Below are 19661 nucleotides of genomic sequence, written 5' to 3'. Positions count from 1 at the left end.
GTATGCAAAATGATGAGGAATGCGCCTGTTTCCAGTCTCGACTCTGGTGGATTTTATTGACAACATGAGTAAAAAGTGTGGCGATGAATGTAATTCTGAAGATCTGCCGTGAGTTGAGTCGGAGACGCCATGACAAGAGTCTTGAAGGTGTTTATGTGATTAATTGGTGAGTCACATTCCCACCAAAATTTCACACCATTATCACATTCACTGACACCACAGGTTGTCATGTTACTGTAAGCTACAGAAACCGGACTCTGGCTGAAATGAAGAAGTTTTCTATCAGAAATAGTCTACAGTTGTTTTTTATTTAGAGGTAACATTAATAAAATATGATTTCTTGAAACATTATGTTGCGACCAGGCTGCATTTAGATTACTGTATATCAGAGATAGGTTGGACAGCAATTTCTGGGAAGAGCAGTATGAAATTTAAAAGTGCAGAATGAGATTAAATAGTAAATCAATGAGTCTCTCTCATTCATTCTTTTTATGGTGTGTGCTCATACATGGGTACAAGATTGCCATACACACACACACACACACACACACACACACACACACACACAAACCTTGGTCCCTCTTTTGGTCTTGACCCATGAAGCAATGACCAAATTGGAGACCACCAGAAAATGAGCATGGAGTTGAAAGGGACCCAGTCTGTTCAGAGAGCGGTGGCACTGTGTTTGTGTGTGGTAAGAGGGTGGGTGTAGTGTGATGAGGTGTGTGTGTGTGTGTGGGGGGGGGTTCAAAGCTTTGTTTCCTGTCCTCAACACCCATGTCATGCCCCCCCCCCTTCAGGAGCCCAGTGGAGAGCCTGTCCCCAAGCGACCGAGGGGCCGCCCCAAAGGAAGTAAGAACAAGGGCCCCTCCAAGGCAGCGCAGAAGGTGAGTGTCAGCACCTGAATGACACACTCACATTTGCTAATGTAATTTTTGGAGACATCAATTGACTTACATGACATAAATATGTAGCTGAAGGAGTGGACATGTATGTGGTAGGAGTTCTAATCATTTTGATCAAGTTGCTGCCCATTGTTCTCACTAAGATTATTTTCAATATGTTTGATTTTTCATCTTTAATTTGGACCATCCACATCAAATGTGTAAGAGGAAGAAATGAATAAAAAGATTTAAAAAATGCTCAAAATGGTGAGCAAAAATGTCACAGTGTACCACGAGGAATAAAATATTGTGCAGTCCAGATCAGCAGGTTTCAGTGCAGACCGTTTTATCCAAAACATTGGACTTTAACATGGAGATAACTGTTCATTTTCCATCTCCAGCCCAGAATCAACATTGCTTTTTAGAACCATGGACTTGTTGATCAGTAAGAATAGTTTAAATTAAAGCTTCAAGCAGCATTGGTCGGGACCTTGTACTCTGGCCCGTCAGGATCAGATCATTTTGCTTTTTAAAAATGAGGGATATTTCTTACAAGTGTGGTGCGCTTTTGTTTTGAAAGTTTGATTGACAGGATGAGAATTTTCTGCAGGGTGAGGCATGTCTGTCTTGCTCACACCTGTGTCATCAAAATTTTGCAAGTTTTGGGCCCATTCACTTGAATTTCAATTAGTAAATTGAAAACTCTTGATGAGTTTGTGTGTAAAACAAATTAATTTCCTAATTTTCATCAAGTCTATTTTTAGAAAAGTAAAGACTTTTCACCCACATGACCTGGTCAAAGTTTGATTGAAATGTGTACTGTCAGGTGTGTAGAGACAATAAGTAACTGCAACTTGACAGAAAAATACTCATATATTTGAATGGAAAGTTGAGCGAACCCACACCTGTTTGAACTTCCACATAGTTTTAGATACAGACTTCATTTGAACTTTAAATGAGTCACAAGACTTTGACCTACAAATCTTGAATTCACATGTTTTTTCTATCTTTTATTGTTCTTGAGATATTAGAATGTGAGTTTTATAGTCTTTTCTTGCTCCTCCTGCGATTTTATAATGTGTGTACTGCGGAATGTTTCACAGCACTGAGGGAGTGAGGCGAGGACTACTATTTTACAGTAGTCCTCTGCCTTTTGGGCTCGGTCCCTGCATCATTTTATGTTATTTGAATGAAGCCAATAACTTTTAATGCTTTCACTTTTTGTTTGCATTATGATTGGGCTGCAGTGCAAACCTTATTTCAACTTTAAAGGAGAGCTATTATACTTTTCCTTATTTTCAGTCATATATATATAATGACACAATGTCAGATGTTCATATTAAAAGAGGCCAAAGTGTCAAATAATGAGATGAATGTATCTAGAAATAATCCCTATGAGCAAAAAGCACCAGCTTCAGACTGCTCTAAACACTCAGTTTCCAATGTTTTTTTTCTACTTTCAGCCTGAGCTGATGTCAGCTCGTGATGGATTTCTTAATATGGTCATCTGCTCCATGCATAGTGTGCGAGTTCACTGCTCTGCTCTGCTAACATTATGGCATTTTTCCATTGTTTTGGGGGTAGTCACACTGAGCCATGACTTGAGTTGAGCCGGCATGCTGTGAGTGTTTTTCCATTACACAGCAGGGCAAAGTAAAATTGTAAAAAAGGTAGTTTGCCTGTTGGAGGCTGGTTGTCTGCAGCTCTTCATTGAACATCATCATCACTGTGGCTATTTCTGCTTGCACTATTCCTCCCTGCATTATTTTTAACTGATCTGCTGAACAAAGAGCTCCAAATGTCTCCATATATTGTTGTATCGACTGGTTTTTAGCACCTCTTAGGAAGCTCTGTTAATTTGGTGAGGAACATGTTTCATTTCCTGTAAATTCTTCACAATAAACATCTCCCATTATTTAGTCATTTTAAAGCTTTTAACATGAAGGAGGAAAGCAGGAAATGTTGGGTTTACATAAGTTGTAACTTAACACAACTCTGAAACAGCTGCCCCTCAGTAGGCTTCCAGTTCTGGAGTTTCGTGGCCACTGTAGGTTCTCCCTACATGTTTGGAAGGGGAGGGTGAGGGGAGGTGTATTCATTTGGTTGCAGTTTGCAACCTCACTGCTAGATGCCACTGAATCTTACACGCTGGTCCTTTAAATGTTTTGAGATCATCGTGGTGAACTTTTCTTAGATCACACTACACTGGCAGGTGTTTCTTCTGCTCCCCTTATATTTAAATGGGGATGGAATACGTAAATACACTAGAAACTAGAGTTATGCAGTTCAACATACCCTCAAAATAACCACTATGAGTTTTACTGCAAGACTTTTGTGTCAGATTGCATTTGATTCTGTAGGTGGTCATCATTAATTGGTCGCTCAGAGTATTTCTAATATGACAGCTATCATAGAGCGCATGACCACATAGACCCTATTTTATAGGGATGTGCAGAGGGCCCAGTATTTGTATTTGTATCTGTATTTGTTGAGGCATCAAAATTTATATTTACATTTCTATATGAATAAAGTGGAAAGAGGCTTAAAAATCCTGTTTTTGTTTTTATTATGCTTTTAATTTTAGAAAATTAAAGTGTTACATTAAGTGTTCATGAATAAACTCTTACAAAGGAGGTCCCTGGATCTCGAACTGGAGTTTCTCAGATCATAGACGACTGCGCTGACTACTGAAATAAAACTTTACTCATTGCCTCATTGCAGACAGACGTCTACCTATTTATACACCCATAACACAGACACAGCACACTGTGTAACATGTAGGGAACTTCAAAGGCGTTTGCTTTGTACTTTTCATTTATTGCCTACAACCTAACTTTGTGGAGAAGAGAAGGGGGACAACAGGTTATGGAGAGTCCCTTGTAAGCACTTTGTGTGTGTCAATAGCTCAGCTCTGGGGAACACCCCCAACTCAGGGAGTTAGGAAATGTGCGTCATGTAGTAGATGGATGTGACTCCCTTCGTTGAGACCTGCTGATAGACGTAACAGCAGAGCAGAGGAGAGAGACTGAGATAATGATGCAACTGACCTGCGTGCTGGTATTTGACGGTTTTTTCTTTCTTTCTGAAAACAAGTAATTTTCAAAATATTTGTATGAAACAAATATTCATAAAAAACCCACTATTTGTGCTTTGCTGAATAACGTATTTGTATTTGGGCACACCCCTACTATTTTACCAAACCAAAATATTGAAAATGTGGAAAATGTCCAAAAAAATAGCAAAGCAAAGACTTTTCCTAAATGTTTGTGAAAGGCTTGTAGAATTCCAAAGAAAAGACAAAATATGTGAGCTGAAAATAATGGATGGCCTCAATAGTTTGTGAGTTTCTGATTATTCAACTGAATATAAAAAACTATCAGGTGCTGAAATCTGGCATTAAATGTTTGGTTAGATTTGCAGTCATGTCTACTTCTTTGATCAAACAATTTCTGATTTCAATCAAAATGTTGCCAATTTTAGTTCTTGTACTGCTGCTTGTGTTTAAACAACATGAAAGATTTGGAAAGTTGGAAAACAGGTTTATATGCCTCAAAAAAGGTATCTCAAAAGTATTGCTTTTTGTATCAGGTATAGTATTGGCACTGGTAATGAAAGAAAAATCAAACAATACTGAGTCCTACTCTTCACATACAGACTTAATGCTGGGTCACTGACTGATCAGATGGGGTATAATTCTAGAACGATAAAAATGTGTCTGGATGTTTGCAGAGAAGTGTCTTATGGGTAACAGTAAGTTGCAGAGGCTTGCAGAGAAGCCAAAATGCACTCCCAAATCACTTATGTGCAGCCCACAGAAACATACCTCAAGACCTTCCAATAATTAGGCAGTAAGACACAACTGCAAACATGAACACAAATGAAAGGACAGAAATGGACAAAATTGCATTTGTGCAATCATGTTGATAGAAACATGCAGCCATAACTCAACAGCACTCTCACACTCTTGTGTACACATTTCCCCAGAATGGGGACAGTGTGTATGAGAGACAGAGTTGATGAATGAGAAAACATTAAAGTGGCAAAGAAAAACTGATTCAGAGAAAAGCTTTGGAATTTGACAGTGATATCCCCACTAACATTTGGGTTGTGATACTGTACATCAGAGTGAGGCTCGGGCAAGTCCCTGTGTCTTCATTCATTAGTTAGCTGAAGCTGTGTTAGGCTTGCGATGACAGCAGCCTTAGTGCTTTCTTGCCACCATGAACCACTGTAAACATTCCCAGCACTTCTTTGAAAAGTGAACCACTCTGCTCTCACCATAATCCAGTCTCATCTCATCTGGCATTGTTATGATAAACACCAAAGATATCAATCTTTCCAGATGAAAGGAGCACACCTTTAACATATATTCTTTAAAGTCTGCTTCCCCTCCCCATATCAATCACCTCTACAATCTCTGACAAATATCTGGCAGTTTGTAAGAAGAACCAATGGTACTGCACACCTTTGACCAGACTATTATGTACTATAGTACAAAACGGAGACAAATTGTTTTTACACCATTGTGAAAAAAGGCATTAATTATAGAAAATGTCAGTTTTAGAGTTGAGTTTAGTTTGTACACTTTTTGACAAAGAGAATATGTGAAATGGAAAGGTACTATGAAGTGTCATTTGACCTTTTCTAAAGGCCAAAGAGTCCTGAATGGCCAAACTTGAAGGCAGAAAGAAAAGCCTGCAGAGATGATTCATACAAATTGGAATGACGGGGCACACTTTTAGACAATCTCTCCTCAAAGACACTGATGGTGTTGTACTCAGTTATGTGCACAAAAAGTGACAGACGTAGTTCAATAGAAGTTCATACCCTGCCCACTTTCACCCCTCCACACACCACCACACTGTATTAAGTAGGCCTGACTTTCAGTGTTTCAGAGAGTTATATGATGTACCCCTGAGGTTTTGCCATTGGAAAGCCTTAACCACAAAGGATGCAGATCAGAAAACTCTCATATGAATAGTTTTTGTAAATGTCATATGTGCTGTGGAAAGTACTGACAATGTTGTCCTGATGCAGGGGTGGTTCAAGGATGAGTGGAAATCAGGGGCTTAGCCCTGAAATCATTGAATGAGTCAGAGCTCATGCTTCAATCGATAAATATTCCAATATCAATATAAGTGCTATATACATATATACAGTATATATATGATAAATGTTGTTGTTGTTATTATTATTACTTCAAATACACAATTAACTGTCAAAATCAGCCTTTACCTCCCTTAACATACAGTGTATGAAACTAATTTAAAAAATGGATAATTTAAAGAATGAAACTCAGAAAGAAACTCATCCTAGCCAATAATCTGACTGATTTTATTTCACTTCATTGATTTAAGATGGCATACATAATGAAAGAATAAATTCAATAGAGTGAGTTCAGGTAAAGTTGGACAGTTTTTGGAAAACCATTCTTTAGAATGGCTGTGTCCAAAATCACTTTCTATTTACTAAATAGTGAAATTCAAGTCAACTCAAATTTATTTATAAAGCACATTTAAAAACAATCCACATTTACCAAAGTGCTGTACAGACCAGAGCAGGTAGTTTAAAATCATAAATACAAGAAACACAGACATAAACAACAAGGCATACAGCTCATATGCACAAATAGACAACACATGGGCATAGGCACAAGCCAAAAAACAGCCACATCAGGAGGATTCAAATGCCAGTGAATAATTTTGAACCTGGACTTAAAATAGTGCACTACATTTATCCTATGCCGTTTTATTTGTCCAAATGCCCAGTGTGTATATAAAAAAGTAGTGTCCATAGCATGTACACTACTTACTGCTAACAATCCCACAATGCAATGCTCCACATTTTCTAGATGTGTAAATTACCGTCACATGACTCAACAGCAGATGGTGATGACACAAAATGACAATGATTAGTGAATGTCTGAAATCTTGATATGCTGCTCACTATTGTGTTAACTTTTTAGTGTCACAAGGGAGTAGTGAATGGGTGAATAAGGGAGTGATTATGGACACATATTAATGTGTTGAGTCCAACTGAAGTGATGTTTATTTCATTTAAATAGGTTCTTGACTGCATGCCTGCAGTATAGCTACATAAACTCCAAATGACACCCTCTTTTGTTGAAGTATAACTTTCAGGTTGAGTGGGACACTTCTGACACTTCTGTTGGTAAAGTGGAACAGTGTTTTATTGATAAAACTCAACATGCATGAGGACAAAAAAAAAAAAAATCAAAATACGTATTAATATCATCCAGTTTAATTGAAATTGCATCCAGACATCCATTCAGTTCATTTATCCTTTTAAGTAGTTGCAATGTAATAAGACATTTAAACAGTGAATACAATTAATTAAACATGAACAATAAGGATGAATTAAAACATATGACCACAAATTGATGTAAAACTAAATTCATCTCTATATAAAGCAAGGAATATGTCTGCCTGTATGTATGTTTGTCCTTCGCATATCTTGAAAACTGCTCATCCGATCTACTTCATACCTGGCGGATGTATTGCTAGTGACCTGCGGTGTTGAGTGTTAAGTTCTTTGGATGAGTGGTTCTCAAGAAATATATAAAAATACCTCATAAACAACATAGATTTGCTTCTTCTTCTGCCCGTGGACTCAACGACTGGAAATACGGACAGCACCACTCTGCCATTGCAATCCACATTGTGGTCAGAGGTGGGATTACAGCCACAGTGTAAAGGACTTGAAAAAGTTTAAGAGACTGAAGTTTTAGTGTTGAACTGTGAACAAAACTTGGCGGGATGTCTCAGACACATTTTGAGCAGGCACTGCAGTTCATCTAACTAAAAAGCAAGGAATCTCTGTCTATCTGTCTGTCTGTATGTGTGTGTCTCTCCTATTTTGAGAACTGTTCATCGCTGAGGACCCAAAGACGTGCAGTGTTGAATTTGGTGCAATTTGGACATGCGGCACATTTAATATTAATGAGATTTGAATAAATAACATGTACTTTCTCTTCAAATGCACTTTAATGCACCATGCTTTTGTTTTTTATTTTTCTCTTTGGGATTTACATGTTTTCATTTAATAAACTTTGAATAAACAAGCAAACAGCGAGCTGCTCTGTTCTGTGTCTGAGTGCAGCGGGGGCTGTTTGATATAAACACAGTCACACTCCAGTGGGGTGGGGCTTCTGGGCTCTGGCCTGCTGAGCAGGACAAAGGCATGCACCTCACCCAGTTAAACTGCCCAAGAGAGAAGAACGAACATACATAGGACAACAAAAAAAACAGAGGCAGAAGCAGTAAAACTAGCCAATAGGAGTGCAGACCTGTTTGATTGATAGCAGAATCAACCAGTGAAAGGTGGACAGACACTTCTCCCTGATGAAGTTTCTGTCTGGATTCAAACCATTCAATTTATTAATTTATTATCATTTTAATTTATATGTTTGTTGATACATACATATGCGGTTCTCGAGAAATAATAAGCAAACAGCCCGTTCCGTACAGGCACATTTTGAATGGGCACTGCACTAGTATGTCTTAATGCAAAGTCTTCATAACTAGAATTACAGAGGAGTTTTGGGGACATTCCAAGCCAAAAATCTTACAGACTCTTATTTTGTCTTTTCACCATTGGTTCAGCGTTTTTTCTTTTCTGCTGCTTCTCTGCTCCCCTTTATTTGTTATTTTTATTGTTATTTATTTAGGATAAATAATGGGGGACCTAACACTGACCCTTGTGGAACACCCATTGTGCACTAGGGCTGGGAGATATGACCAAAATATCATATCCCGATATAGGTCATTTCATATACTGATAATGATACCTATCCCGATATAGCACATTTTAATACAATGACTAAATAGATGGTCTGTCTCCTCAGTCTTCCCCTGCCAGCATAAAGCAGCCTCCGTGTGTGCTTTTACATAGCATGCAAGTGTTCTGGATTCAGGGGCATGACGGAGATCAGACTGATCAGAGCTGTAAACTCTGCCATGAGGGAGGACAAAGACGTTACTAGGATGAGAGGAGGACGTTTCTCCTCATTTGATAACGCTAAAAGTTAAGTTAGACTTTTCTGTCGGCTTCCCGTCTCACTTTAAAAAGACAAGAGAAAAAGACAGAGAGAGAGCGGCTGTGGCCAAGAGCCAAATTGCATACAATGTAGACCAAAATTGCTTGTATTAAGAAATGTTGTCAGTTGTTCAATGACAACTTTGTCAGCAAACTTTGAGAGTACTTGCAGTATACTTATTGGTCTGTAGTTACTGTCTTTCCAGTCATCAGGAAAGGAGTTGTGTTTAAAAGACAAGTTACTTGAATGAGTAATGAGGGGAGTTAAGTAATGCTTCTGATGTTATAATGTCCACCAAATAGCCCCCTCAGTTTCAGCTTCGGGTCCCATAAGACTTCTGCATGATTGACAGTTTGGAAAGTTTTGAATAATCTCTGCCTCCTCACTGCAGGGTTTCGACTAGGGCTGTAGTCTCCTGGTCGACTGGTCGATTAGTTGGTCGATATGCTCTCGTCCGACCAAATTCTCATTGGTTGAATAATTGCCGTGTTACATAAGGAGAAAAGTGCCGCATCAGTAGCCTTCCAGGATTAATCTGTTATTTCCTGTGGCGGGAGGGACAGACTAACAAATTACCTGTGAAAACGGGAGTGTATTCAAAACACCCTCATAGTTTGCAGAACTATGAACTCGCCCAACCTAACAGAGACTGCTAGGTCTAACTGCACTCAACGTTTACTAAACATACTGAACGTTTACTGAATCAGTGTTTCTCCTATAATTATAACAACAAGAACCCTGCCAGGCCAAAAAAACTTTTTTTTAATACCAAAAATAACGCCAAATATCCATTAATTCGGAAATCAATAGCATTTGGGAGTCTGTCTCTGTCTCTGTGCAGCGCTGTTCAGGTACGTGAGTCAACCTCTGTGTCGTTGCCTGGGAAACTATTGGTAGCGTAACTCTGTTAAGGAGGGCATTGCGCAATATGTTTGCGTAGTGAATGGGAAAGAGCGAGCAGCAGGAAAGTGATGGTGGATGCAAGCGGAGCCAAGAAAAAGGTTAGCAATAAGTTGTCAGTCTGGCAGTAAATGTACAATACAGACTCCGGTGTAACAGTTAATAAATGCTAAAAAGTCACGTCTCTTGTTTCCCCAAGTGCTGGAAGAGTGAAGGGGGTTAGCTCCAAAGTTAGCAACAATGGGTTAGCCTAACCTGAAGACGCAAAACAGAGAAATAGAGTATGGAGAAATGTGTGGCTGCTGAGTTTACTGTGCACTCTGTCCTGTTGTAGATTGCAAAATATCCCAGTAAGTTATCATGAAAACTCACTTAAGGAGCGTCAATTGGTCATGAGCCAGCATTTGTCCCAAGCCCAATCACTCGGTGTCCCAGTTGTTTTCCATCAATGTTGATTGCTCTGGCCAGACAGACACGTACAGGCAATACAACAGTGAGTACCAACAGTAGTCCAAAAAGCACTCCATGAAACACAGCCCAGGCCTTTTTGCTGATGAAAAACTACTTTGAACTTGACGCAGTTTTTGAGAGGCATGCTCTGTGGTACGATAAATGGCCACAGAGGACAGTCCTAGGCAGCAATCCATCCAGGATCCCAGTGGCCCAAGGGTAGAAGCTCCTCTTAAGCCCCTCAGCACTGGCCCAGTGCACCCGGAACCTCCTCTTGACCTCAGCGGGGAGAAAAGGCCCCCATTCGGACGATTAGGATCTCCATAACATCCATATGGTCAGGATTGTTTCCTTTGATGTTGAGATGGATGGACAGATGGTCTTGCTTGTTCCTGTGGTTGGGATCGCAGCTGGTGTTTATCCTCATGTTTACATTTGAAAACCTGGACCGGCAGGGGGGTGAGCTTACCATTTCCTTATCCTGATGAGTGACTCATAGTCATATGTTATCATTGTCCAATAACGTCCAATATTATTCACAAAAAGTACACAAATTTAGTGAAGCTGACAGAGAGGTGACTGGATAGGTCCGTGCCCTCTAGAGTCCAGGGTGCGTAGAGAGACTCCAGCATGCAAGGGTTACATTACCAGCAAGGATCCTTTAATTTTTCCTCTTGTTTTCATAAAATAACTCTTCTGTCAGCTTCTTTAGTGCTGTATCTCCTGTGGAATATTGGTAACAGCAGGTAGCAGTTAGCAATTGACAGCTGGCTAGTTGTATTGTATATATATATATACATTGTATGTATATGTGTATATATATATATACAATGTAACCCCGATGAGAGGGGCTACATGCAGAGGTTGTGGGATATATGGATGCTTAGAAACCCAACATCTAAGCTTACAAAGAAACAACTATTAGCGCAGTGTTCCAACATCCGCACACAGCAACTGCTATCACAACTAGAGATTGATGAGGTACAATGAACATACTATGGCAAGGGGGAGCCAGGATGACAGGTCAGAGGGGAGATATCATCACCCCCCCACACTCCGAGATTGGGCACCAAGCCCTTACGACCTTAACACAAGGGCAACTGACCTAAGAATGACTATCATAACTAAGCTGGACACGTGGCATCCCTGAAGGCTAAGTGACAAAGTACCCCCTGAAAGTCTGCCAGAGGATGTGAATGCAGCGCTACGTACTATCCTTACTAGGACTGTAACTGAGACCAATCAGCTGATATACACCACAGCAACAGTGATCCTAGAGATGCTTGGCTACAAGATGAACACCATGAGCCACAAAGAACATTACCCTCCATGGAGAAGGAGGCTGGAGGCCAAGATCAAGGCAACATGGAGAGGACATGATCCACACCTACTGGCTAAAGAAACTGACTGCACTCCATGAACGCCTGGCAGCACAAATGAACCAGCTGCTGATAGATGTGATGCACCCAGAGTGGTTAACCCAAGGGCAGACAGTTCTGACCACGAAGGACCCCCAGAAGGGCACAATTCCATCCAACTACCAGCCAATAACCTGCCTCCGTACAACATGGAAGCTCCTGTCAGGCATCATAGCGGCTAAGATGAATAGGCACATGGCCCAATGCATGAGCAGGGCCCAGAAAGGAATTGGTAGTAATACCAGCAGCTAAGCACCAGCTACTGGTTGATAGAGCAGTCACCCAAGACCGCAAGACCGGGCAGACCAACCTGTGCACCGCCTGGATTGACTACAAGGAGGCCTATGACTCAATGCCACACACATGGATACTGGAATGCTTGGAAATGTACAACATCAACAGGACACTAAGAGCCTTCATCAAGAACTCAATGGGGCGGTGGAAAACAACTCTGGAGACCAACTCAAAGCCAATTGCACAAGTGCGGCATATTCCAAGGTGATGCCCTATCCCCGCTGCTGTTCTGCATAGGCCTGAACCCCCTCAGCCAGATCATCTCAAAGAGTGGCCACGGGTACCAGTTCCGAAGTGGAGCAACCATCAGTCACCTCCTCTACATGGATGACATCAAGCTGTATGCCAGGAATGAGCGAGACATCGACTCACTGATCCTCCTCACCAGGATCTACAGCAACAACATCGGAATGTCATTCAGACTAGATAAGTGTGGTCAGATGGTATCGAAGAGAGGGAAGGTAATCAGGACCGAGGGGGTTGAGCTACCAGAAGGCAGCATTACAGATGTTCAGGACAGCTACAAATACCTCAGGATCCCGCAGGCAAATGGGAACCTTGAGGAGGCCGCAAGGAAGTCAGCCACAGCCAAATACCTACACAGAGTAAGGCAGGTCCTGAAAAGTTGGCTGAATGGGAAGAACAAGATACCAGTGTATCCAGTATAATAAGCTGGCCAAAGGAGGAGATAGAGGCCACTCATATCAAGACAAGAAAGCTCCTCACAATGTATAGAGGGTTTCATCCCAAGTCCAGCACCCTGAGACTGTACACTAAGTGGAACGAGGGAGGCCGAGGACTGGTGAGCATCAGAGCCACTGTCGAGGACAAAACAACCAACACCCAGGAATACATCTGGAAGATGGCCCCCAAAGATGAACTGCTAAGTGAATACCTCAGGCAGCAGAAACCCGATGATGCGGAGGAGGAGGAACCATCATGGAGGGACAAGCCCCTACACGGCATGTACCACCGACAGATAGAAGAAGTGGCTGATATCAAGAAATCCTACCAGTGGCTGGAAAAGGCTGGACTGAAGGACAGCACATAAGCACTAATCATGGCAGCACAAGAACAGGCACTCAGTACAAGATCAATAGAGGTGGGGATCTACCACACCAGACAGGACCCCAGGTGCAGGCTGTGCAAAGATGCTCCTGAGACAGTTCAGCACATAATAGCAGGGTGTAAGATGAGGGCAGGAACAGTGTACATGGAACGCCATAACCAAGTGGCTGGTATAGTGTACAAGAACATCTGCACTGATTATGGGTTGGAGGTCCCAAGGTCACAATGGAAGACACCTCCTAAGGTGGTTGAGAATGACTACGCCAAGATCCTGTGGGACTTCCAGATCCAGACTGACAAGCTGGTGATGGCTAACCAACCGGACATCGCGTTGATCGACAAACAACATAAGAAGGCAGCGGTGATAGACGTAGCAATCCCAAGCAACAGCAACATCAAGAAGAAGGAACACGAGAAGATCGAAAAATACCAAGGGCTGAAAGAGGAGCTAGAAAGGATGTGGGGAGTAAAGGCAACAGTGGTGCCAGTGGTAACTGGAGCACTGGGGGCTGAATAATTTTATTATTCAACAAGCTTTACATGAGGTCACCTTGGTAAGGCAGATTGTAAACTAACACTCTATGCCCACAATAGTGACATTGAACCAGTCAAAACCACAATTTGTTTTTGAGCCGACATTCAGCAATAACACAATAGAAGTTGCAGTGATTGTCTAAAACTCAAAAGGGGCGGCTGTGGCTCAGGAGGTAGAGCCACTAATTGGAAGATCGGCGGTTCGATTCCCGGCTCGTCCAGTCCACATGTCGATGTGTCCTTGGGCAAGACACTTAACCCTGAATTGCTCCCAATGGCTGTGCCATCAGTGTGTGGATGTGTATGAATGATTAGATTTCCACTGATGGGCAGGTTGGGACCTTGCATGGTAGCCACTGTACCATTAAGCGTATGAATGTGTGTGAATGGGTGAATATGATTCGTAGTGTAAAAGCACTTTGAGTGGTTGGAAGACTAGAAAGGCACTATACAAGTACAGTCCATTTACCATTTACTTACACAGTAAATGATCCAAAAGCTTAAGTGTCTCACTCAACCAGAAGTCAACATTATCAAAAAAGATACCAATGCACACCTTAGAATAAGTAATATTAGCAACTGCAAAAAGCGAATGAATGAATGAATGGTTATTATCAAGTGCCACTGAATGAACACACTTGGTAATGTTGTATTAAGGCACACCTGTGGGGTTCTGCTGTCGATTGGAATCCAGGGGAGGGCTGAGTCAGGCAATCTGCGGGTCGGGTTTAGACTGTGACTTCAACAATTCATCATCATTATCATCTTTACCAGGGACAAGGCATCAACTGTTGTGTTGCTCGGCTTTCTGAGACATTTTAATGTCCATGACTTGATTTCTAACATAGTGTTTATGTTTTATAATCTGTCTGCATGTACATACGCACAGACACAAAGTGTGCTGTGAGCTATAATTACTACAGGCGTGGCTGAAAATATTGGTACCCTTCCACCTTTTAAAAAAAAAAAAATTCTCTGTATTAAGACGACACTGACAGAAGTATATGGTCATTCTTTATTTAACATTGAATATAACTGAAACTGTGCTTTTGAATTACAACTTAACATATTTAATACAATAAAACAGATGAAAATGGCATGGCCAAAAATATTGGTACCCTTAACTTAATATTTTGTAGCACAGCCTTTGGAGGCAATAACTGCAGTCAAACGCTTTCTGTAACTCTGAATAAGGTTTCTACACTTCTTCACAGGTAGTTCGGCCCACTCTTCTTGAGCAAACTGCTCCAGTTCTCTCAGGTTTGATGGTTGCTGTCTCAGTTTCAGCTCTTTCCACAGATGTTCAGTGGGATTCAGATCAGGACTCATAGCAGGCCACTTCAGAACAGTCCAACGTTTTCTTCTCCACTACTCTTGGGTGTTTTTGATGTATGTCTGGGGTCATTATCCTGCTGGCAGACCCTTGACCTGCGATTACGACACAGTTTTCTGACACTGGGCTTTACTTTTTGCTCCAAAATGCCTTGATAGTTTTCTGATTTCATTGTGCCCTGCACAGATTCAAGGTACCCAGTGCCTGAGGCAGCAAAGCAACCCCAAAACTTCATTGAGCCTCCTCCATGTTTCACGGTAGGCATGGTGTTCTTTTCTTTGAAGGCTTAATTTTTTCTTCTGTAAACAATGGGTTGGTGTGACTTACCAAAAAATTTTGTTTCATCTGTCCAAAGCACATTCTTCCAGAAGGACTGTGGCTTGTCAACATGCATTTTGGCAAAATCCAATCTGGCTTTTTTGTGTCTCCCTCTTAGAAGTGGGGTCCTCCTGGGTCTTTTACCATCCATCACTGTCATTCAGACAGTGACGGATAGTACAACTTGAAACTATTGTACCTTGAACTTGAATATCAGCTTGGATCTGTATTGACGCTTTCCTTGGTTCTTTCTCTAACATTTGAGCAATCCTTCTGTTGAATATTGGGCCAATTTTCCTCTTTCGACCACGTCCAGAGATGTTGGCTACAGTTCCATGGGCCTTAAACTTCTTCATAATATTGGCAACAGTGGGCACAGGAAAATCAAGCTCTTTGGAAATGGTCTTGTAACCTTTACATTGACCATGCTTGGCTATCACCTTTTTTCTAATGGCTTCAGACCACTCTCTAGTTTTCCTTCTGTTTTCCATGTTCAATGTGATGCACACAGTGGCACAAAACAGCAGAGCGAGTGTTGGGCCTCAAACCACGAGGTCACACAGAGAAGGCCTACATGTAACCTGTGAGGCCTGACCACGAGGTGCTTTTTCCTTTGTTTCCCCCGAGACAAAGGAATAGCGCCAAAATGCTGCTTACAGACAATGGGAGTCCATTGCAAACTCCATTTCCAGTGATGATTTGCAATTTTCACACCTCAGCAGGGAACAGTCAACATACAGTCTCTCATTGGTGGAGACGCTCCTGCACAGCGGAGCGTCCTGATGACGCAGCCATGACATCACCGCCCCTTTAAAAACTGAACGTACCCTGAAGCACATGCCTTTCCCATGTCGCTGAGCTAGGGGTAACCTTTGTTCCTCTGTGAGTCAGCTTGACTAAAGGGGGTACCCCACGTGTTTTTCCCGTCATCGAAGACTCCCCTCACCGGACGAGACGAGACTTCGCCCATGTTCATCCGAACACATTCCTGGATCCGAGAGAGACCGCTGCTGCAACCAGCATCCTCAAATCCCCTCGAGAAGGAAGAAACAAAGTTTCTTCAGGAAGACGTGGAACTTCTCTGCCCCGCTCGTCTTCACCGAGTCGACTCTGCTGTTCTCTCCGCCATGCCACTGAGAGCCAGCTGCCGTGATTTTCGCCGACCATGCGAGAACGGCCACCGTCTGCATCTGAGCCAAGGACAAAGTTGGACAGAAAGACGGACTACACACACACCCTGCTCGCTTTCTGAAGCGACCAAGTAAGAGGCATAAGTCTGGGCAGAGGCAGTGTCAGTTGTGTGTTCTTTTCAGCATCAGTTGCTGTTGTTTAGCATTTAGCTTTTTAGTTTGGGGTTTGTCCCGCTTGGGACTACTGCTGTGTTTGTGCCACCGTGAGTGAGGAAGTAAGTTGCTTTGTCGATCAGAAACCAGACAACGTGTGTCACAGACTGCCATCCGTATGTGCGCTCTCTGTGGACAAAAGAATCGCTTCTCTCCCTCTCACAATCGCTTTCTCTCCTTCTCCCTCTCTTGCGACTAACACACACACGCACGTGCACAGATATACGCACCGACATCTTTTTGCACATCTGATGGTCAGATAACGTTGGACAAAGCCATGCTTTGTCTTTCCTTATCCGCCATCAGACACGTGTGTTTTTCACGGAATTGGGTGAGTGCAAGACGCCAACCACCAGGTGGCGCAATCTTGTTTTTGTCAAGCCAAGACACCGCCATACTTCTGCCATTCGGGTCTCGCGTGACTTCCTCCCACAGCCACATCCGTGTTGCAGACCGACGACGTCATCACGTCAGGCCAAATCGCCATCTTGGCACACACACCCACTCACACACACACACACACACACACACACACACACACACACATCCATTCCCCTGCATGTGTCCAACCCTGTACATAGCTGTTGTGTTTTGTTTGGTAGAATTAGATTTTAGAATAGTCGTTTATTGAATGAAGCATTTGTTAACTTTGTTAATTTTGCTAAGTTTGATAAACACTGTTATATCTTTAAAGAGAAGTTCTTTTGTAATTATTGTGTGTAACATATTGTGAAAAGTGGCTGATTGAAGGACTTCTTTGTTCACCCTTGAATGTTGATATCTCTCAGATATTAACATTCTAGGTGAACTCCCATTTATGAGACTACCTTGTTTGGTTATTGGTCCCGGTTTCCGGGTGGTGCCCCGTATTTGTTAATTCATATTAAGAATTCTATTAATTGTTACAATTAGTTAATTATCTTTGATAATTGATAATTATTGCAAATAATCAACTGTGTTCCTCACAGATCCAACAGTTGGTGCCAGAATTATTGATTAGGGTTAACAATATCTTGAATTCATAATTATCTATGATAATTATGAATTATTGCTAATAACCAAATGCACTACTGCCCGTCCCAACATGAGTAATTTTCTTCTTTTAAACTGTCTGCATGAGTGATTGTATGACTGAAAACACATGTGATACTAATTAAAACACAATAGTCTGCTTAAAGTATCACTACAATTCAATTATTTCTTACAACTTCTAAAGGGTGCCAATAATTTTGTCCAGGCTATTTTAGAATGTCTTAGTAGAATAAGCATGATTTTAGTTATTTTCACAATTTTTTTGTTTTGTTCCACTGCAAACCAAATATAGACATAAATTGATAATTATTTTATTTTATTTTAATAAAATGCAAGGGTAACCAATAATTTTGGCCATGTCTGCATGGTAAAGTTAACAATTGTGTTTGTGTTGTGTTTACTTTACTTGCTTTGTTTTAGTGGCCTGACTGTCAGAGAATGAAAGCCAGCCACAGGAAACTCTGCAGCAAAAAGCAAAAAGACTGCACTAGGGAGGGATTTTCTGGTAGCTTACATCAACACTTTGCTCCACCCGTTGTGTTCAAAACACATTGGTTTCTATGCAGCTATGATTTGGGTTTCGTACCAAAAATGCCTTGTGTGATGGACAATAAAATATTCAGGACTTTAATGAAAACATTTTGGGGTTAAGCCCCATAAGCCCACCCCTGGCGCTGCCTATGTTGTTATGATAGGGGTGCTAGATGAGAAAATGCTAATGAGTTATTTTGGAAGGCAATGAGGAAAACATGGTTGTGGAGCTGGGATTTTTAACATGCGTATGCCTGTATACTGAGAAACTTAACTGTAACAAAGACTGCCATAGCTAAATACTAAAGTCTTACCTTGAAACTGTCCTACCAAGACAAATGACAGCATCAATCATTTGTTCACATGCCTTGATATATGTTTTACTGACAAAGACCTCTAGTGGTGGTGTGAATTATAACCCTGATGTTGTTATACAGTACATCCTAAAAACGTTGTAGGGTGAAGGTCAGGGTGGATAGATTGGTCAACAGTCAACATGTGGTTTCTTTAACCATGGCCATGATCTTTCTCTATTCTTTACCAAATAATTCTTCTTTTAACCATCACAACACGAGCAAGTCATTTTCATGCTTAAACCTGACCAAATCTTAGCAGCAAGTGGTCTTGAATCATTTTGTAATGGTTTTGGAAGGTGTCATCCTGCTGAAAGGGCCATCAGGTCAGACAGACTCATATGGGTCACTTAGGGAAGCTTACAAGCAACATTTTTTGATGTTTTCTCTTGAGGACTTCTAAGATTGTTACACAACCTTAAATTGCATGGAAAAGGAGAATGACTTGCCTGGTACAGTTTAATATCCTTTTGGCTCTTGGATTAGGGGTAGGGTTGTATCTTAAGATAAGTAATTTGTGGCAGGAACTCTCTTCAGATGCCTGGGTCTTCAGTGCTGCTGCTGACATGCTGCGGGTCTCTGCTCAGACATATAAAACACTCCGATGATTAATTGAACAGGGTGTTGTCTTTCAGACCATTAAATCTACACATTAAAAATGCAGTATCCTAAATAGAGAACTGGGATTACAATACACAGATTTGCTAGCCAGTAGTGCAATATGTCATGATAGAGATCTGCTGATGAACATCACATGAGAAAACATCATCATTGTATTGTGGCTTAATACACTTTTGCTTCCTTGAAATGTTTTTTCCCCTAACATCCTCGCAATGCATGTCCCTTACAACCTGGTCAAGACAACTGTATGCCGTGAGTGCAGAGGCAGAAAATCAGAGATGCATGGACCTTTTCAAACTGTCAGCTGAATATCTTTTTCTGTGGAATAATCTCTCACATAAAATAGTTGCTGCCCTTGTCCTGTGCTTTAATATAATGTCATATCAGTCAGCTACTGTAAATTCTGTCATCACCCATACTGTCTGGTTGGTTTCTAACAGTTGACCATCCACACTGAAAAGTCAGAAAAATGGTAACTGGAGAACAATAGAGAACACCAGTATGGAGCACGAGTGGGGTTGGATGG

General features: G+C 41.4%; 1 protein-coding gene across 1 annotated transcript in view; it reads left to right on the top strand.

Moving 5' to 3' along the window:
• hmga2 (high mobility group AT-hook 2) overlaps positions 1 to 19661 on the top strand; it is a 103481-nt gene that overhangs the window by 1376 nt on the left and 82444 nt on the right. Inside the window, exon 2 of the mRNA XM_044344087.1 lies at positions 801 to 887. Coding sequence (XP_044200022.1) covers positions 801 to 887 — 87 coding nt within the window. The remainder of the gene's footprint in view (positions 1 to 800; positions 888 to 19661) is intronic.

The sequence above is a fragment of the Thunnus albacares genome, chromosome 23, assembly GCF_914725855.1.
Source record: "Thunnus albacares chromosome 23, fThuAlb1.1, whole genome shotgun sequence".
NCBI classification, from domain to species: Eukaryota; Metazoa; Chordata; class Actinopteri; order Scombriformes; family Scombridae; genus Thunnus; species Thunnus albacares.
This window is presented reverse-complemented; position numbering and strand designations above follow the sequence as displayed.